This window comes from Salmo trutta, chromosome 5 (assembly GCF_901001165.1).
Source record: "Salmo trutta chromosome 5, fSalTru1.1, whole genome shotgun sequence".
Lineage (NCBI taxonomy): Eukaryota > Metazoa > Chordata > Actinopteri > Salmoniformes > Salmonidae > Salmo > Salmo trutta.
The window spans coordinates 61227011-61248996 of NC_042961.1; the positions used below are offsets into that span (position 1 = coordinate 61227011).

The 21986-nt window shown below is 41.4% G+C and overlaps 1 protein-coding gene and 1 long non-coding RNA gene across 2 annotated transcripts; both read right to left on the minus strand.

The window, feature by feature from the left end:
- Positions 1 to 7830: 7830 nt before the first annotated feature.
- LOC115194702 (oocyte zinc finger protein XlCOF6-like) lies at positions 7831 to 11989 on the minus strand. The gene is made up of 3 exons (XM_029754604.1): positions 11742 to 11989; positions 10691 to 11128; positions 7831 to 10067 (listed from the first exon to the last, which is right to left on the minus strand). Exons 1-3 carry the CDS (start codon positions 11905 to 11907, stop codon positions 8296 to 8298), a joined length of 2376 nt encoding a protein of 791 aa, XP_029610464.1. The 5' UTR covers positions 11908 to 11989; the 3' UTR covers positions 7831 to 8295.
- Positions 11990 to 16674: 4685 nt separating this feature from the next.
- LOC115194707 (uncharacterized) lies at positions 16675 to 18550 on the minus strand. Its single transcript, XR_003878457.1, has 2 exons — positions 18506 to 18550; positions 16675 to 18110 (listed from the first exon to the last, which is right to left on the minus strand). It is a non-coding gene; the product is annotated as an uncharacterized LOC115194707 (long non-coding RNA).
- Between the last annotated feature and the right edge of the window lie 3436 nt (positions 18551 to 21986).

The window sequence follows — 21986 nt, forward strand, 5'->3', positions numbered from 1 at the left end:
TATTCTCTGGCAAATGCCAAACGTCCTGCACGGTGTTGGACTGTAAGCACAACCCCCACCTGTGGACGTCAGGCCCTCATACCACCCTTATGGAGTCTGTTTCTGACCGTTTGAGCAGACACATGCACATTTGTGGCCTGCTGGAGGTCATTTTGCAGGGCTCTGGCAGTGCTCCTCCTGCTCCTCCTTGCACAAAGGCGGAGGTAGCGGTCCTGCTGCTGGGTTGTTGCCCTCCTACGGCCTCCTCCACGTCTCCTGATGTACTGGCCTGTCTCCTGGTAGCGCCTCCATGCTCTGGACACTACGCTGACAGACACAGCAAACCTTCTTGCCACAGCTCGCATTGATGTGCCATCCTGGATGAGCTGCACTACCTGAGCCACTTGTGTGGGTTGTAGACTCCGTCTCATGCTACCACTGGAGTGAAAGCACCGCCAGCATTCAAAAGTGACCAAAACATCAGCCAGGAAGCATACAAACTGAGAAGTGGTCTGTGGTCACCACCTGCAGAACCACTCCTTTATTGGGGGTGTCTTGCTAATTGCCTATAATTTCCACCTGTTGTCTATTCCATTTGCACAACAGCATGTGAAATTTATTGTCAATCAGTGTTGCTTCCTAAGTGGACAGTTTGATTTCACAGAAGTGTGATTGACTTGGAGTTACATTGTGTTGTTTAAGTGTTCCCTTTATTTTTTTGAGCAGTATATAAAACAATGCAAGATTCAAGACTTCATGCTTTTCAGCTAAAATTATTATATAGAATTCTTGCCACCAACAAATTGTTGAATATTTGGGGCATAAAATCATCGAAGCTCTGCAGATTTTGTTGTGAGGATACAGAATCAATAGACCATTTATTTTGGTATTGCCCTCAGGTAGCCTGTTTCTGGTCTCAGGTTCGGGTTCAGAAATTGCTGAAAATGCAGAACATTGATCTAAAATTGAAAATTGATTGGAGTGGCTGTGTGAGAGATAGAATGATGGTCAAACGATAAAGGAGAAAAAAAAGTCAAAATAAAACATAATAAAAGTACACTTGAATGACACAAAGAGGCAGTGTTTTTACAACTAATGCCAGTTTGCCTGAGGCTGATGCCGTGCAGGTGTTTGTACACATGCATATACACACACTCTCATTCAAATAAACACATACAAGAACACACACATACATGTAATAGTGCCAGACATGCACACAAACATTTACAGTTGGCGTTGCTGTTATGATTTAACTGTCCTTGATATCCTTTGTTTTAAATGTATTATTTTTTAATTGCGTTGTTGTTTGCTGTTTTCTTCTGTCTTTTCCTTTTTCCTCTTTAGTTCATTCTCTTGGGTGTTGGTGCAGTGGGGGGTTCTTGGGGAATGGAATTAATTATATATATTTTTTAAATAATCTTCGGGGGGGTAGGACTGTGGGAGGGGTCTCGAATGGTTGAGGGACAGCTATTGGGGAACTGTGGGGGGGATCTTGGAGGGTTCTGGTTTCACAAGATTGTGATCATGAAAAAGGAAACTATGACATATATTTTATATCACTATCATGCACACGCACCCTCACACATAAGGATGGGTCTGTTGCAGAAAGACTGATAGTGTCTTGATGCTGTAGTGTTTGTCCTTCATGTTCTCATACTTTAATGTTACCCCTTCCTTGTGTTTTTTGTAATAAATAATTATTTAAAAAAATAAGCTGTCACATCTGTCACGGTTGTCGTCGGTGAAGGAGGACCAAAACGCAGCAGGTACGTGTATGCTCATTTTGATGATTTATTAACTTCAAAAAATGAATACAAAAATAACAAACACGAGAAACGAATGAACGAACGACAACAAACAGTCTGGCAAAGCCTAAGCTCAACACAGAACAATCACCCACCAATAACAACCACAAACACACCCTAATATATGGGACTCTCAATCAAAGGCAGATAGACAACACCTGCCTTCAACTGCGAGTCCCAACCCCAATCAGCACAACATAGAAACCCACTCACCAGACTACACATAGAAATACATAAACATAGAACATCAACCCAAAACCCCGGAAATACTAAATCAAACCCCCCTTTGAACAAACACACCACCTTGCACCACATAAAACAAATACCCTCTGCCACGCCCTGACCAAACTACAAAACAATTAACCTTATATACTGGCCAGGACGTGACAACATCAGTCATTTACATTCAAGTCATTTAGCAGACACTCTTATTCAGAGCAACTACAGTTACTGCATTCATCTTAAGATTCATCTTTAGTTATCTAGGTGGGACAACCACATATCACAGGCAAAGAAAGTATATTTTTCCTCAATAACAAGGACCTAAAGTAGATGGCCCTAGTTAGCAAAAAGACAGTACTACACCACAACAGATAAAGACAACAAAACATGATACTTCTCACTCCTGGAGATATCAGGAGTCCTCCAGCTATAGAATGAAGTCCCAAGCCGTTGCAGCTTTCAGGAGTCGCCTGTGTTACAATTAGAGGTCGACCGATTAATCGGAATGGCCGATTAATTTGGGCCGATTTCAAGTCTTCATAACAATCGGTAATCGGTATTTTTGGCCACCGATTTTTTTTGTTTTTTTTACACCTTTATTTAACTAGGCAAGTCAGATTAAGAACACATTCTTATTTACAATGACGGCCTAGAAACGGGGGTTAACTGCCTTGTTCAGGGGGGATTCGTTTTTGCAACCTTCGGTTACCAGTCCAACGCTCTAACCACCTGCCTTACATTGCACTCCACAAGGATTAACAGGCTGACTACCTGTTACGCGAGGGCAGCAAGAAGCAAAGGGAAGTTGCTATCTAGCATTAGACTTATAAAAAACGATCAATCTTAACATAATCACTAGTTAACTACACATGGTTGATGATATTACTAGTTTATCTAACGTGTCCTGCGTTGCATATAATCGATGCGGTGCCTGTTAATTTTAATTGAATCACAGCCTACTTCGACAAACGGGTGTTGATTTAACAAGCGCATTTGCGAAAAAAGTACTGTCGTTGCACCAATGTACCTAACCATAAACATCAATGCCTAACAGGAATATTTAGACTTAGCCACCCGTTAGATAAAATATGGAACGGTTACGTATGTCACTGAAAGAAAAAAACTTTTGTTTTCGAGATGATAGTTTCCAGATTCGACCATATTAATGACCCAAGGCTCGTATTTCTGTGTGTTTATTATATTATAATTAAGTCTATGATTTGATAGAGCAGTCTGACTGAGCGGTGGTAGGCAGCAGCAGGCTCGTAAGCATTCATTCAAACAGCCCTTCGCTGTGCTTCAAGCATTGCGCTGTTTATGACTTCAACCTGGGTGGGTATAATTTGTGAGAAGGTTCCAACAGGAATCAATTCCAAAAACTTTGTAAATAACAAGGTTTCCAAAAAACAATGCATACAAAGTTGTATAGCGGCAGAATAAGATACAGGGTAGGGAGTGGTCTATTTCATTGCGTTTTTCACTCATCATGTTTATTCTGAAAAATGTCTGTCCTCACATGTCTGTTTGCCTATGGACAAACATTAAGAATAAGCTACGTGGTGAGTTGATGCCTATTCAGCAGCTAGTTAGCTAGGTTTGTATGCGTTGCTACTTTGTATGCGTTGTTGGTTGGCAACCTTCTACTTTACGTTTTGTGGAACAGATTCCTGTTGAAACATTCCACCCCTTCAAGCCTATCAACTCCCAAGAAGAGGCTGGTGTAACCGATGTGAAATGGCTAGCTAGTTAGCCGGATGCGCGCTAATAGCGTTTCAAACGTCACTCGCTCTGAGACTTGGAGTAGTTGTTTCCCTTCCTCTGCATGGGTAACGCTGCTTCGAGGGTGGCTGTTGTCGATGTGTTCCTGGTTTGAGCCCAGGTAGGAGCGAGGAGAGGGACGGAAGCTATACTGTTACACTGGCAATAATAAAGTGCTTATAAGAACATCCAATATTCAAAGGTATATGAAATACAAATCGTATAGAGAGAAATAGTCCTATAATTCCTATAACTACAACCTAAAACTTCTTACCTGGGAATATTGAAGACTCATGTTAAAAGGAACCACCAGCTTTCATATGTTCCCATGTTCTGAGCAAGGAACTTAAACGTTAGCTTTCTTACATGGCACATATTGCACTTTTACTTTCTTCTCCAACACTTTGTTTTGCATTATTTAAACCAAATTGAACATGTTTCATTATTTATTTGAGGCTAAATTGATTTTATTGATGTATTATATTAAGTTAAAATAAGTGTTCATTCAGTATTGTTGTAATTGTCATTATTACAAAAAAATAAATAAAAATAATCGGCCGATTAATCGGTATCGGCTTTTTTGGTCATCCAATAATCGGTATCAACGTTGAAAAATCCTAATTGGTCGAACTCTAGTTACAATGAGTTGTCTTTCAATTCAGTTCATACAATAAGTTATATAATATAACGTTTTCCCCACATGTAGTTATCTATTTCTATTATCACTGCTAGTCTTGGGTGGCCAGTAGCCTTGTGGTTAGAGCATTGGGCCAGCAACCGCAAGGTTGCTGGATCGAATCCCTCTGCTGACAAGGTTAAAATCTGTCGTTCTACCCCTGAACAAGGCAGTTAACCCACTGTTCCCCAGGATGCCGTCATTGTACATAATAATTTGTTCTTAATGTAACTGCACTGTTATCAGATACGAAGGTAAGACCCAGATGCAGACCACGTCAGACAACCAATAGTTTAATAATCCCAAATGGGGCAGGCAAATAAACAGGTCAAGGCAGGCAGGGGTCAATAGTCCAGAGAAGTGGGGCAAAGGTACAGGTCAGTAGGGCAAAGGTACAGGACGACAGGTACAGGTCGGTAGGTACAGGACGGCAGGTACAGGACGGCAGGTACAGGACGGCAGGTACAGGACGGCAGGTACAGGACGGCAGGTACAGGACGGCAGGCAGACAGGACGGCAGGCAGACAGGACGGCAGGCAGACAGGACGGCAGGCAGACAGGACAGGCAAGGGTCAAAACCAGGAGGGTGAGAAAACAAGAAACTGGGGAAAAGCAGGAGCTGAGACAAAATGCTGGTTGGCTTGAACAAACAAGACCAACTGGCACAGACAGAAAAGACAGGCATGAATACACAGGGGATAATGGGGAAGATGGGTGACACCTGGAGGGTGATGTAGACAATCACAAAGGCAGGTGAAACAGATCAGGGTGTGACAACTGTCCAATTTACAGTAGCTATTACAGTGAAATAATTATTGTTTGAGGAGAGTGCCCAGTTATGAACTTGAAAATGTATTCATAAACCGATTAGGATGTCTTGATACAGAAGTTTGAACACAAATACAATGGTTCATTGGATCAGTCTAAACCTTTGCACATGCACTGCTGTCATCTAGTGGCCAAAATCTAAATTGCGCCTGGGCTGGAATAATACATTGTGGCCTTGCTTTAACAAAGTTAAACATTTCCACTGTAGTGTCCAAAACGTCTTTCAAGCTGTCAGGCATTCCCTTGGAAGCAAGAGCCTCTTGGTGGATGCTGCAGTGAACCCAAGTGGCGTCGGGAGTAACTGCTTGCACGCACGTTACCACTCCACTATGTCTCCCTGTCATGGCTTTTGCGCCATCAGTACAGATACCAACACATCTTGACCACCAAAGTCCATTTGATGTCACAAAGCTGTCCAGTACTTTAAAAATATCCTCTACTGTTGTCCTGGTTTCCAGTGATTTGCAGAATAAACGTTACGGACATATACCAGGAGCTGTGCCAGACCCGCCACGTCTGTTGACCCATCATCCAGCAGTAACGCATATAATTCACTGGCTTGTTTGCGAAGCAGCAATTGTTTCAAAACATCTCCTACCATGTCACTGATGCGTCGTGAAACAGTGTTGTTTGATGAAGACATTGTCTGTATAGTTTTGTGGGCCTTTTCCCCCAGCATTGTTCCAGCCATATCCGCAGCAGCAGGAAGAATTAAGTCCTCCACAATAGCATGGGGCTTGTCTGTCCTAGCCACTCACCATACAAGAAGCTTCTAGCCCCTTCTTATAACATTTACATTTTAGTCATTTAGCAGACGCTCTTATCCAGAACGACTCACAGTAGTGAATGCGTACATTTCATAAATTTTTTCTTGTTTTTCTCCGTACTGGTCCCCCGTGGGAATCGAACCCACAACCCTGACATTGCAAACACCATGCTCTACCAACTGAGCCACACGGGACCTTATTAATGGTATCTGTTGCTTTTATACATGTCTTACTACTCGAAAGTCATCCTTATTCTCGCTCAAAAAACTCCTGTAGCTTATTTTTCAAATTGTCATGTTTCATTTCTAAATGTCTGCACAAGAGTGAAGGTTTCCCGCGAGAGAGTAACGGTTATTAATGTGATTGGATGTTAATTATTTCACATTGTGTTGTTATTTCGCTGAACACTAGATGGTTTAATTTTATTTTTGGCAGTGAAACGAGTCTACTCAGGTGAGAAAAAAAACTCACCCAAATGTATAGCCCCATTGAAAATATAAATTGTACTGTTTGAAAATGTGAAGGGAATAACGGAATACCCCCTTATCCAATCACTACTCCCCTAGTTACAAAACATGCCCCTAATCCAATCACTACTCCCCTGGTTACATCCCCTAACCCAATCACTACTCCCCTAGTTACAAAACATCTCCCTTATCCAATCACTACTCCCCTGGTTACAAAACATCTCCCTTATCCAATCACTACTCCCCTGGTTACAAAACATCCCCCTTATCCAACCACTACTCCCCTAGTTACAAAACATCTCCCTTATCCAATCACTACTCCCCTGGTTACAAAACATCTCCCTTATCCAATCACTACTCCCCTGGTTACAAAACATCTCCCTTATCCAATCACTACTCCCCTAGTTACAAAACATCTCCCTTATCCAATCACTACTCCCCTGGTTACAAAACATCTCCCTTATCAAATCACTACTCCCCTGGTTACAAAACATCTCCCTTATCCAATCACTATTCCCCTGGTTACAAAACATCTCCCTTATCCAATCACTATTCCCCTGGTTACAAAACATCCCCCCCTTATCCAATCACTACTCCCCTGGTTACAAAACATCCCCTTATCCAATCACTACTCCCCTGGTTACACCCCCTTATCCAATCACTACTCCCCTGGTTACAAAACATCCCATTTATCCAATCACTACTCCCCTGGTTACAAAACATCCCCCTTATCCAATCACTACTCCCCTGGTTACAAAACATCCCCCCCTTATCCAATCACTACTCCCCTGGTTACAAAACATCCCCCTTATCCAATCACTACTCCCCTGGTTACAAAACATCCCCCTTATCCAATCACTACTCCCCTGGTTACAAAACATCCCCTTATCCAATCACTACTCCCCTGGTTACATCCCCTTATCCAATCACTACTCCCCTGGTTACAAAACATCCCCTTATCCAATCACTACTCCCCTGGTTACACCCCCTTATCCAATCCCTACTCCCCTGGTTACAAAACATCCCCCTTATCCAATCACTACTCCCCTGGTTACAAAATCTTCCCCCTTATCCAATCACTACTCCCCTGGTTATGTAATGCTCACATTGATTATATAAGGGATGTTTTCTACAATTTCTCCAGATAGGATACATCTGGGTGGCTACTTTGAAGAAACTAAAATATTACATATTTTGATTTGTTTAACACTTTTGGTTACTACATGATTCCATATGTGTTATTTCATAGTTTGTTTTCACAATTATTCTATAATGTAGAAAACTGTAAAAATAAAGAAAAACCCTTGAATGAGCAGGTGTATCCAAACTTTTGACTGATACTGTAAATCTATTTACATGTGCGAATACTTGGGAACATATTCCCTAAATACATTTTTAAAATGTCCAACAATGAATAAGAAATAAATACAAAAATTCTATAGATGATCTTGTTTTGCTCAGAAAACTTGGGGCCAAATAAAATCACCCAACGGGCCACCTATTGGGAATCCTACATTACATCTGGACATCTTGTATCCATATCTGACTACGACATTGAATGTTCACAACTCTCCAACCCCATCCCTCAGTTGTTCACCTAAAAAGTGGTGGTTGTCTGAACTGCAGATTGTCCATTTCATACACAAAGAGTAGCAACATTACCTGTCAGGTTCAGACAACAGCCCCATTATATCATTACTGTGACATTGGACTGAGCAGGATCAGGAGGACCAGTTAGAGTTGGTCCACAGGTGTATCTCAATACTCTCTTAGTCCCCTCTCTGTGTCCTCATTTACTTTCTTTGTGGATGTTTTTCACGTGTCAGCAGATTAGTCTTCTGAATTAATATTTTATCACAGACTGAGCAGCCATGTTGTTTCCGATTGAAGCTTTTCCCGCAGTCTCCACAGCTACATGATTTCTCTCTGGTGTGAGTCAGTTTGTGCGTAGTTAAGGTCTGCTTGCGATTGAAGCTTTTCCCGCAGTCACCACAGCTAAATGGTTTCTCTCCTGTGTGAATCAGCATATGTCTCCTTAAGTCCCCCTTCAGAATAAAGCTCTTCCCGCAGTCACCGCAGCTAAATGGTTTCTCTCCTGTGTGAGTCAGTATATGCCTCATTAGGACCCCCTTCTGAATGAAGCTTTTTCCACAGTCACCACAGCTAAATGGTGTCTCTCTGGTGTGAGTCAGTTTGTGTGTAGTTAAGGTCTGCTTGCGATTGAACCTTCTCCCACAGTCACCACAGCTAAATGGTTTCTCTCGTGTGTGAGTCAGCATATGTCTCCTTAGGTCCCACTTCTGAATAAAGCTCTTCCCGCAATCACCACAGCTAAATGATTTCTCTCCTGTGTGAGTCAGCATATGTCTATTTAGTGCCCTGTTCTGAATAAAGCTCTTCCCACAATCACCACAGCTAAATGGTTTCTCTCCTGTGTGAGTCAGTTGATGTTCAGTTAGGTGCCCCTTCCGATTGAAGCTTTTCCCACAGTCACCACAGACAAATGGTTTCTCTCCTGTGTGAGTCAGTTTATGTTCAGTTAGGCTCACCTTCCGAATGAAGCTTTTCCCACACTCACCACAGCTAAATGGTTTCTCTCCTGTGCGAGTCAGTTTATGTTCAGTTAGGCTCACCTTCCGATTGAAACTTTTCCCACAGTCATCACAGCTAAATGGTTTCTCTCTGCTGTGAGTCAGTTTGTGCGTAGTTAAGGTTTCCTTGCGATTGAAGCTTTTCCCACACTCACCACAGGTGAATGGCTTCTCTCCTGTGTGAGTCAGTTTATGCCTGTTTAGGAAATCCGTGCGATTGAAGCTTTTCCCACAGTCACCACAGATAAATGGCTTCTCTCCTGTGTGAATCCTCATGTGATTGGACAGATCTCCTTTTAGTTTGAAGGTCTTGCTACAAACAGGGCAGGTGCAGGGTTTCCCACCGTGACAGAGTCGGACATGGGCCTTCAGTTTACAGGTGGAGTTGTAGCGTTTTTTGCAGAATCTACATTCACTGGGTCTCTTCTTGGTGAGAGTCACATGTCTCTGCAGGTCAGCTTTCAGAGCAAATGTTTCTCCACAGTCACAGCAGTAGTGAATTTTTCTAGCTGTGGTGCTGGGTTTGGAACAGTGTTTCTCCAATAGTGGGCTGGGATCCAATGGTGGGCTGCTGTCAAGTCCTACTGGGTTGCTGCTTATGGCTGAGGCATTGTTCTGATTATCTGGAGGGTCACAGGGAATGTCCAGACCCCTTAGGTGGGTCACAGTGCCAAAAGGTTTAGGATCCACTGGTTCAGATTCACGCTCTCTGTTCTCCACAGTCTGGGTTTGGGGAAGAGTCAAGGACTGAAGTGGGTCCTCCTGATCACATTCACTTTTCACACAGGAAGTAGTGAATGTGGAGTCTTTGGTAACAAAGACCCCTTGAAGCCGCTCTTCCTCCTGACTGGTCCTGACTTCCTCCTGTTCCTCTTTAATCTGTGTGGGCTCTGGGTCCTTCTGCCCCAGACTGGGACTCCACTCCTGCTGCTCAGGGGGAACCTCCTCTTCAGAGACAGAGAACTGCAGGGAGTCTGGAGGGAAGGAGAGGAATAGCAGATGTTATTTATATACCACAGAATTAAATACAACACTTGAATCACAAATGTGAATTATAGATCTCAATGAATTTTTAATTGAAAATGTCTTTATTGGCATTGATCCAAAATAATAACAGTAGCTAAAATAATGTGCAATACAGATAAAAATAGCTGTACTGCTCCCAAACTTGATATTTTAATAAAGCTTGTACACGTCCTAATAATTTGAGAGATTTCTCAGAAAACTAGATGTTTTGATGACCGTATGCTTACTTCTATTATGAGCTCACGGCGTTTAAGATGAGCAGAGTCAGGGGTCTACAGGACTGAAGCCGTACTCTGCCTACTGCCATCATCAATATAATATTGAATTACAAGTGTGAACGTAAACGTACTCACAGTCTCTAATGAAATGCATTGGAGTCAGAAAGGCTGTGCTATATAAGCTATTTCAATCATCTTTTCCTGACAGATAACTTTTTAATTATGCCCGGTGAATCTTAGCTATATTATAAACTGTTCTTTAAAAATGGATGCAATGGAGATCCCTGTTACCGGAAACAGTTTATTAACTAAGTAGAACCGTAGCTAGCTAGGTATTAGATCTACGTACAAACCTATTCTACATAGTTTTATCTCTGGTGTCCTCCGCAGCAGTCTCCGTAGCAGATCATTCTCTTCCTGGTACTCTGCTACAGTTTCCTCAACCGCACCAATAATCTCCACAGCAGCAGATGCCGTTAAACATTCATTTAACAACAAACGAAACGACTGTAGTTTAGACGTTTTCAGTGGACTGAGAGTTGGGTGTTCAGCTAGTATGGCTTCTTGATGTGGGTCCATCTGATCACATTCACTTTTCACACAGGAAGGAGTGAATATGGAGTCTTTGGTATCAAAGAACCCTTGAAGCTGCTCTTCCTGCTGACTGGTCCTGACTTCCTCCTGTTCCTCTTTAATCTGTGTGGTCTCTGGGTCCTCCTGTCCCAGACTGGGGCTCCACTCCTGCTGCTCAGGGGGAACCTCCTCTTCAGAGACAGAGAGCTGCAGGGAGTCTGGAGGGAAGGAGAGGAATAGCAGAGGTTTACACTCCCCTATGTATTTATTTAGACAGTGAAACTAACATTTACAAATGTGGCTCTATATTCCAGAATTTGGGATTTGAGATCAAATGTTTATATGAGGTGACAGTACAGAATGTCACCTTTTATTTGAGGGAATTTTCATTATATCTGTTTTACCATTTAGAAATCAAAACACTTTATGTATCTAGTCCCCCAACGTGAAGAAGTCAAAAGCGCTTGGATAAATTAACTTAGTGTATTACAGTAGTCAGAAGTGTAGTATTTGATCCCATATTCCTTGCACACATGAAGCTCATTATTCATGATTTATTCGTGATTATCCATAATCATAGTAGCAGCCACATGAATGTATAAGTGTTCAGAAACATATTATATTCTTATTTACATATTTTTTTTAATGACTCCAAAAGTACAATACGTTACACTTGAAATGTGTGTAATTTAGCAGACGCTCTTATCTGCAGCAATTACAGGATACATCAGGGTTAAGTGCTTTGCTCAAGTGCACATGGACAGATTTTTAACCTCATGTGGAAATAGTGAAGGGGTCTGAATACTTTCCGAATGCACTGTACATACGTACCTGTTCTACATAGTTGAACCTCTGATGTGATCTCCAGCAGTCTCCGTAGCCGATCATTCTCCTCCTGGTATTTCACTACCGTTTTCTCAACTTCCCCGAAAATCTCCACAGCAGCCGAAGTTAAGCGCTCATTTAAAAACACATGAAACGACTGTTGTTGAGACATTTTAAGTTGACTGGTAGCTAGTTAGCTATTCAGCTGTTAGCTTCTTCCACGAAGAAAGAACGATGTTCACAAGAAAGAAAAGTCCACTCGAAAGCTCACTTCCGCCTGTATCAGCGGGTGGCAAGACAATACCACAGCGCCTCTATGTGGATGGAGAGTTAACTACAAGGTACTGACTATTTTTATTTCATTTAATCAGGCAATTCTTATTTACAGTGACGGCATCCTGGGGAACAGTGGGTCAATTGGCTTGTTCAGAATTACAGATTTTTATCTGGTCATCTCTGGGATTTGATCCAGCAACCTTTTGGTTACTGGCCCTACATTCTAACCACAAGGCTACTGGCCACCCAAGACTAGTAGTGATAATAGAAATAGATAACTACATGTGGGGAAAACGTTATATATCATATAACTTATTGTATGAACTGAATTGAAAGACAACTCATTGTAACACAGGCAACTCCTGAAAGCTGCAACGGCTTGGGACTTCATTCTATAGCTGGAGGACTCCTGATATCTCCAGGAGTCATACGTATCATTTTTTGTTGTCTTTATCTGTTGTGGTATAGTACTGTCTTTTTGCGAACGAGGGCCATCTACTTTAGGTGCTTCCTGTCTTCCCAGCAGCCTACTTGGTGTGAGCTGCTGACTGCTCATTATTTGCAGATAGTTGCTGACACATCATCCAGGATCAAGGGGCAGGGAAATTTGTGACTAGTTTTGGTAATCAGTGCCTGTATTGGAGAGGAAGTGGTTTCACCTCTCCAAGGCAATCAGCAATTAGTACAGGGAGGTGTGCTCTCCACCTCTGTGAGGCAATTATCAATTAGTGTTAGTACTTCAGTCTCCCCTGGTTTCTCAGCATCAGCTGTAAGCAGCGGTCGTGTCAGTGATGGTTTTGCGGCCTTGTGAATGTTGACCTTTTTAAACGTCTTACTCACATTGGCTGCGGAGAGAGTGATCACACAGTCATCCAGAACAGCTGATGCTCTCATGCATGTTTCAGTGTTACTTGCCTCGAAGAGAGCATAGAAGTCATTTAGCTCGTCAAGGACGCTCGTGTCACTGGGCAGCTCTCGGCTGTGCTTCCCTTTGTATGCCGGTGTAGTACGATTCGATCTTAGTCCTGTATTGACGCTTTGCCTGTGATGGTTCCTATGTTGATTTGCTCTCCCTAAATATTTGTCATCTGATGTATTCAATTCAGTCTCTGAATTGTTTAATCAAACTTTTTTTTTCTCCTCCTGAAGTGTGCATGTGCGCCCAGCTATATCCTGTCCCAAGGTTGTTTTCCCTGGTTTTCCCTGGCTAAACTAACTGGCTAGCTGAACTATGCTTATTTTCATCCTCATTGCCAAACTTCATAAATACTGCACCTCAACTTCAAAACTAATTTGCTAGTTATACAATAAGACATTCGCTGTAAAGAAACTTTAAAATTATTTGTTTTGTTGAATAGTCATGACTGGTGCGAGCAATGTCATAAAAGACAACGGTGGCAAAGGATATCATTGCCACTTAGCGTAGGTCCAAGTTCAGTTTTGAGATCCAGGTGTCATTGGTGTAGGGTTACATGGACGTTTCTGACAGGTCTTGGAACTGTCACAACGGGCAGCCTCTCCCTGCTTGGCTCGTTGGGATATGTATTGATTTTGCCAACACAGCCAGATATGTACACAGTCTTATACCCTTAACCTTTTTAAACTGACTCTCATATTTGTTTTTTGAATCAGACTTTATTAATATAATGACTAATCCAGGAATGTCACGAGTTCATTAAAACGATAAAATAGCAACTCTACAGAGCACCAATGGCTACAATGAATGGCTAAATAACTTCCGGACAGGAAAGGTCAGCTGAGAGCTCACCACCACCACCACTCTATTGTTGACAATCACAGATAGAACAATGAGCCAGATGTTTCACCAGATGTATAAACCTGCAGCATCCGGTTGGCGTTTCCACACAACACCAAATATGGTGATGAGATGAAGGCCAGTGGGAGAAGATGGAGCAAGATGGGGGTTTTTGCTGACTTTCTGCTAATTTTCTTGTTGATGAAACATTTGATCTCAATACAGTTTTCCGTTACCAAAATTAAAATATGTTATGAAGAGAATGGACTTTAAAAAAAATCCGTTGTTTAGAAGGGGTGAATGGGCGAATTGAGGTATTGCACACACGAACTTCAGAGTAGGCGTTCCCTATCGGAAATATGCAAATAATGCTATAACGCACCAATAGGATCTCACTAGCTCGTGGTTGTTCTTCCCACTATATATATATAGAAACGAGACCCGTAACATATCTCATGCAAATCATAACAGTGAAAATGAACAGTGAGAACTAAAAGAAATCCACAGACAACCTAAACCTAACGTCAAACACTTTAGGTTTATTTCAAACACACGGTAATGGGGTGTGGGAAAAAGGGTCTGAGCTGGACCCAAGGAACTAAATAATAAATATCCAAAAAACCCTAAGCTAGTCTAGCCTGCTTTAAGAACAGCTAGCTAACTAACCAATAAAATACAGTGGGTGGTCCGCCCAGTTCTAACTAGGGTACGTAGACAACGTTTTCCTACGGGTAATGTATGCGCAAGGGCGACTTGGCTTGGTATCCCCTTTTCCCACCAACAAACAGTCTGTAACGACCCGGTATTGTGTTCTGTGTTTGTGGGTGTGTTATGGTTCTCATGGCTACAAGCAGGGGTTAAATATGTCAGGACAGAGGGAAAGGTTGGGGGGGTATGATGGGTAATCCCGCGGGATTTGGAAATGCATAAATAGGGATTACTGTCTCATCTTTCTTTCTTTCTGTTCGGGGCCTTGATCTGTTCCTATGGGAGTGACCCTTAACTCGACATGGTGTAATTGTGTACGTTCGGCATTTAGCAGCGTGGGCTGTGGCCACAACAATAGCCCAGTTTAGGAATAAACCTGTGTTCTGACCTGCACACCTAGAGTCCGTCTCTTTTCCTTTTATGACCCAGCCGGGTCATTACAAGTCATACACCACAGCAATACATACACACAAGATAACGGACAAAGTGAGATGTAGGCGCAAAAACAAAAGAGAGATAGCTCCAGAGACAACTGATTAGGTTTCTTTTAAACCAAGGGAAATGGGATGTGATTGGGTAAGAGAAAAGGAGCAGGTGTGTCTTCAGATTGGCGACTGATGACTGCCACCTGTGACTCGGGCAGAAGGAGAGAAAACAAATACCAAATACACACAGGATACCTGTATCAGTAACACAACTCAACAAATACCAAATACACACAGGATACCTGTATCAGTAACACAACTCAACAGGAAAATGGAACAAAAAAGAAAGACACACACCATGTGTAGCACTAGAGCTGAGCTTCAAAAGACCAATCAGGTTTTAAGAGGGCAGCAACTGAAAATGTTTCATAGGACAAAGTGTGGTTATTTATTCTGATGTTTCATAGGACAGGATAAGGTCTTGGTCTTTATTCTGATGTTTCATAGGACAGGATAAGGTCTTGGTCTTTATTCTGATGTTTCATAGGACAGGATAAGGTCTTGGTCTTTATTCTGATGTTTCATAGGACAGGATAAGGTCTTGGTCTTTATTCTGATGTTTCATAGGACAGGATAAGGTCTTGGTCTTTATTCTGATGTTTCATAGGACAGGATAAGGTCTTGGTCTTTATTCTGATGTTTCATAGGACAGGATAAAGTGTGGGTCTTTATTCTGATGTTTCATAGGACAGGATAAAGTGTGGGTCTTTATCTAATGTTTCATAGGACAGGATAAAGTGTGGGTCTTTATTCTGATGTTTCATAGGACAGGATAAAGTGTGGGTCTTTATTCTGATGTTTCATAGGACAGGATAAAGTCTGGGTCTTTATTCTGATGTTTCATAGGACAGGATAAAGTGTCCGTCTTTATTTTAATGTTTCATAGGACAGGATAAAGTGTAGGTCTTTATTCTATGTTCTCCGTTATTTGGGGTGTTGCTAACCAGGCAATGGTTGTTAAGGTGGTGTCTCACAGAGAGGAGTGTCAGTTTTGATTGAAGAGAAGGAGAGTGACGTAGACCCCAGAAGTCTGCAGACTACAGGGATGAGTCCATATACACTACTAACTATAGCAGGACACGATCAATAAGAATGTAAGGTCCTCATTTGGGTACTGGTCACAGGAGTAGCAAGAAAGGCTGCTTTTCTTATGACTTCTGTGGAGTCTACGTCACACTCCTCTTACACATACAGAGAGAAACAACAACATGGCTGCTGTTTAAATTAACTGTAGAGTACTATTAAAAAACAATCAGGGTGAATAACAGGGATAGAGGACAATCGTTTATGGTTATCTACAATATACTACCACAGATGTTATAGCAACCACTACACTACAAAACAGGAGACAGCCCAACATCCAGCTGAATTCAATAAAATGTGAGATTAATCCTTACACACTAATTACTCAGGAGGAAGATGTGGCTGAGAAACATCAAGCGTAGGGACATCAGTCTGCAGAAGTCCTTTGAGCACCTGAAGAAAAGGGGTTACGCTGTGTGCGAGGAGCATTTTATTCTGATCATTGACCATCTTTGTCAATGAAAATACATTTGAGTCATGATACTTTTCTGGTAAAAATGTCTTTCAACAGGGTTCACGGAAGACACTGTCCTCCGAGGCAGTACCTACCAGAATAAATTGCATGAATCCACCCCCTCAAATCTGCAATGCACGGCGTGGTAGAAAAAGACAACCACAAAGTTCGTAGCAATTAAAGATGCATCGTTATTGTTTTATATCAACAGGTTTAAAGTCTTTAATTGGCTATTTTTTGAAGGAGAAGCCAGGGAAGCAGATGTAGGCGTTTTAGGTGAGAAAGACAGAACAAGAGAGTGAAGGAGAGGAGTACTTTAAAGAGTGCTCCTCTCCTTCCTTCTAGACCCAGCTCCAGCAGAGGAAGCAGCAGATGCTGAATTTAGTTCAAAGGGTCGGCAGGAGGTGGTCTCTCAGGTGACAGAGGTGGCAGGAGGCTTTGTCATGAGCATACAGGAGGAGGCTCAGGTGACAGTAGGCTTCCTCACAAGCATACAGGAGGAGGCTCAGGTGACAGGAGGCTTCCTCACAAGCATACAGGAGGAGGCTCAGGTAACAAAGGAAGCAGCATGTAGCACAGGTGTCATGCAGGAGGAGGCCAGCATCCAATTGAAAGAGGTCTATAGTATAATAATAATAATAATACACCCACAGTGATTAATTGCACACACATTGAAACAAAAATATCACAAAATTAATCTCATAAAGATGTTACTTTAATAAGAGAATACAGCTCCTGGAAAAGATGCTGTGAAAATCACAAAAAACAACAGGCAAATGCAAAGTAGGCATGCCGCAAGACTAAAAGCCACCAAAACCAAGTACGGTGTCATCTTATAGATTGGAATATCAAAAATGGAGGACATAATTGACCAAAAACCTTAGCAGTCTTTGGGCAAAAACTGGCATTGTGTAAGGACTAAAAGTTCTTACTTAGATCTAGTGCCTTTGATTGCATCCTGGAAGGCCATGTTGAACATGCCTAGCCCCTCATAGAAAAAATAAATGGTGAAGATAAAGAACCAAAAACCATAGCACAGTGAAAACTGAAGTATTTCACCGGCTAGTCCTTTTCTTTTGGTGCCTAGACTTCCACCGTGTCCCACTATCCTGGTGAAGAGAACAAAAACAATCCAGGTGAATGGAGTGTGGCCCGGAATGGATGACGGCGCCCGTCATCCATTCCCTTTATCCCAGGGATCAACTAGATTCAGCGGCGTGCCAATTGTTTTTCTTGAGAGGATGGTTGGGGGGCCGGAACATAATTACAAATAATTTGTAGACTGTAAATTGACTTGGAAGAAGCCCAAACAAATATAATTTTTGAATAAAAATAATCATTCAAACCTTGCTTACGTTTGTATACGATCAGGTGTCTCTATTATTCATGAGAATACATGAATAGAGTCTTAAATAAAAGTCACTTGAAGCTGATTTCCTGGTGTTTTTTCAGTCTTTTATGTACAACAATAAAAATATATATTTTAAATTGCCTCAAAACTTTGGAGCCCAAATAAAACCACCCATGTGCCAAATTCCGCCCGGTAGTTGGGGAAACTGCCTTGTCCTCACTGTCACTTAGAAACGAATTCCGATGTCCGCCTGGTCATGGTTCTGTTCAAAACAAAACTATAATTTTGGATACAACCAGGGGCGAAAATCTGATATCAACTTTGGAGGGGACAATTACATGAAATTTTCTCAAGAGCAATTCCTGAGGGGGACACCAAAAGTAGTGCTGTAACACATAGCCTACATTGTAATATGGTAAATGTATATTGAGAAACCAAAGAAATAAGGTGTTTGCCGTACTCCTAACTACCGGTACCCAAAACTACACAACTAATCACAACAGCAATACCATTGCCTTTAACAAATCTTAGTTCAGTCACCAGTTTAAGTTGAAAGTGGGCGTATCCATGGCATTTTCCAATTATGTTCCTATTTTACAAGTCAAAAAAATTGAGAACCTTTCATAATGTTGCCAAACAAAGACTCAACAAACTTACCTGAGACTCCCTGTCTCTGCCAGTCTGTCCCTGCATATCTGTCCCCAACTCTGCTGTCTGTGTGCCATCTGTTGCCTGCTCTGCCTAATGACATCATTGTGAAACATTTCCATTAGAATTTCATTTCTTTCTTATGAACATTTTATCAACTAGTCTTTGAGATATTAGGCTACTAGGGTTCTTACTTTGCGTTTTGGTGTACTGAAAAATACTCTGATGTCCGTCTTTTATTTTTCTGCCATTTTTCTACCTGGCTGGCTGGCTACACACACACACAGTGTGTAGGTTATTTACAGTAGGAGATGGGCTTCTATCATCTTATCTTTTATCATTCTATTTGGGCTTCGATCTAAAAGGTAGCTAGCAAATGTGAAACGGATTAAAATGACAAGAGTTGACAGCTGTATGAGTTCACCATTTACACAACATATGCTGCAACCTTTTGTAATTTTAATAGTTTGTTTCATATTGGCTGGCTTCCAACAATAGCTGAATTTGCAAAGCAAGCGAGCACCAATTCCGTTTCAGTGGTGTTTGCTATAATCTTTGCTACCCGGGTTAAATAAAATAAATAAATAAAAGTTCCCTTGCGACAATTTAGCTTTTGCAACGAGACTATTAAATATATTTAAGACAATGGTAGAAGAGAGTGTAGTTCTGTTCAGTTTGGACTTCAGTTTATCGCTAACCTTATCACAGGGACTTTGAAGCACTAACTTACATCATCTGCATGCTGATCTTGGAATAAATTGACGATAGCAAAGATTCCATCTTTGACGAGGCCACATAAATGGAATAGGTACTAGCTAGCTTAATAGTTAATATTTGCGCGCTAGCTCTGCATATTCAGCTAGTGTGTGTGCGCGATTGACTGGATTAACCTCACGTCAGTTACGTTCATTGAGTGCCTTTCAGACAGTAGACACGACCCCTCTGTTACCTTGCCAACTAAGGAACTGGCAGTGGATCAAACCATTGTGAGGCAAAGGGTGGGGGGTCGCAATCTTTTGAAACTTAAAAACGGGCTATTAAGTGTATATAATCAGCACAATTGCTTTCATTGCGTATTATTAATATTATTTAAATTACATAGTTATGTTTCAGTGATATATTGGGGGGGACAAATCATATTTTTCCCAGGATGGGGGGGTCGTGTCCCCCCGTCCCCCCCGGGATTTCCGCCCCTGGATACAACACTTGGTTGTAGTAGCTCTTTTGAGGTGTAACGATGCAGTACTGTAGAGTACATTAACTCCTACAAACGCGGTTCGTCCATGCTAATCCATGTTCTAGCTGTTTCTAGCTTTACGACTAAACAAATAACTTACGTGCTGTTCTCTCAGATGTGCGGTCCTGAATGATTAGTTAGCTAAACTAGCTAGTTACTTTGCTATTTTTCTGACAGGTGCAGAATCCGATTAATTGCGCTACTAGTAACGTTTGCTAGCCGATAAATATATATATAATATATAAATATGTCTATATATCAACCTAGCCAACGTTACTATTTCTCTTCTTGCCCGTGTTAAATTTTAACATGTAATAAGAGAACAGAAACGGGTTGGTCATTAATAACCTCACAGCTAGTTTATTGCATATAGCCCAGTTAAGTTAACGTTTTGATTTAGCTAACGTTAACTGTTAGCTAACTTTACCGTTACTTGTTCCTTAGCATGTTTTAACGGAAAACAGTTAACGCCCACTACAACACGTTTAAATATCTAATTTATATAACGTGTATAAACATTTAAAATATATATTTGTAACTTACTTTTCGGATCTTGGTGGATTTATAAAAGTGTCAATAACGAATAGTTTATTTAACGTTAGTGAAGTGTTTTCTCCACATCTCCAGTCCAACGTCTGCGTCTCATTTTGAACTCAATTTGAATATGATGACGATGTACTTTATTGACGTCACTAAGCCATCTAGATGACTGACATCTGATAGACCAATAAACGCGACCCATCTCGACACTTAATCCCACCTACTCGGCTCACTTGCCTCCCCATTGGAAACGACAGGATGTGATCTATCTTAGTAGAACATCTTTGCTGTGGTCTAGCTTTACAACAATGGATCGTTACTAGTTACCACAGCCACAAAGTCATAACGATGTCTATTTCTACAATTTCTAACCACACAGTTAAACTTATGCCTAACATTTAAATTAGGACCAAAAAGCACATTGGAGTTTTCTTAGGTTTTAACGATATAGCCAATTTTGACTTTGTGGCTGTGGTAACTAGTGACAACCATCGTCTCCAATCTTACTTCTGTGTTCTAGTCAAGGAATCTTTGAAAAATCATTTATTGTAGTGGGTTGCGTGCCCTGGGCCGCCAGCTGGATGGAGGTTTTCTGTGTAAGACAGCCTACAGACCAGTAAAAAGAAATGAAAACTACATAGACAAACAATGAAGGATGATCTTGGAGAATCAATTCATCCTCAGGAGTCAACAGTTTATCATTATTCCATACAAGATTAAATCAACATGATGAATGAGCAACATTAGGTTAAAATGAAATGTAAAAAAAACTATTGGCCAAATTCAAGATGTTTTCTGGAAAGTATATATATTTTTATTATGTATCAATATATTTATATAATCAGGGGTTTTACTACAAGGTCCAGACCAGTAATAATGGAATAGATAACTACATGAGGGGAAACAGTTACAGCAAGTAATAGGGGGATCTAGGAGAATAATTTCTGGCATGAACTGAATTCATTTTTTGTCATTTTTAATTTATTTAACCTTCATTTAACTAGGCAAGTCAGTTAAGAACAAATTCTTATTTACAGTGACGGCCAAAACCGGATGACGCTGGGCCAATTGTGCGCCACCCTATGGGACTCCCAATCACGGCCAGTTGTGATACAGCCTGGATTCAAACCAGGGTGTCTGTAGTGACACCTCAAGCACCGAGATGCAGTGCCATAGACCGTTGCGCCACTCGGGAGCCCAATAAAGGAAAATACATTGTAACACAGGTGACTCCTGATAACGCGACGGCTTGGGACTGATGTGACAGCGTGCACTAAACTAGAAAATGCGGTTATCAGGAGATTTTACTTTTTTTTGTTATTGAATTGGGACTAGAAAAACACTGTAGTTCACAATCATTACTTCCCAAAATATTCAAACACTATCATGATTGAGCAGCATTAGATGAAAATGGATGAGAAATAGTCTTGGACAGATGGACGGAGCTATTTTCTGGAAAGTATACGTTTAATGTATAAATAACACCATTCTCTCATCACCCTGAGAGAAATTCCAAAACAGATGACCAGATAATCCTGTTTCTAAGGACGTGAAAACATCAAGAGACTTTGAACAGGGAACCTGTGAGTTTCCTACAATACTTTCCTCCAACAGGTGGTAGGTAGTCTAGTGGTTAAGAGAGACAAGACCGTAGTCTAGTGGTTGAGAGAGGCAAGACCGTAGTCTAGTGGTTAAGAGAGGCAAGACCGTAGT

What these genes read in the sequence shown, in the direction of transcription:
- LOC115194702 (XM_029754604.1), bottom strand. Translation starts at nt 11,907, where the DNA reads ATGTCTCAACAACAGTCGTTTCATGTGTTTTTAAATGAGCGCTTAACT. An exon ending in GGTTCAACTATGTAGAACAG is followed by an intron (nt 11,129 to 11,741) that starts GTACGTATGTAC and finishes CCTTCCCTCCAG; the next exon opens with ACTCCCTGCAGCTCTCTGTC. An exon ending in GATAAAACTATGTAGAATAG is followed by an intron (nt 10,068 to 10,690) that starts GTTTGTACGTAG and finishes CCTTCCCTCCAG; the next exon opens with ACTCCCTGCAGTTCTCTGTC.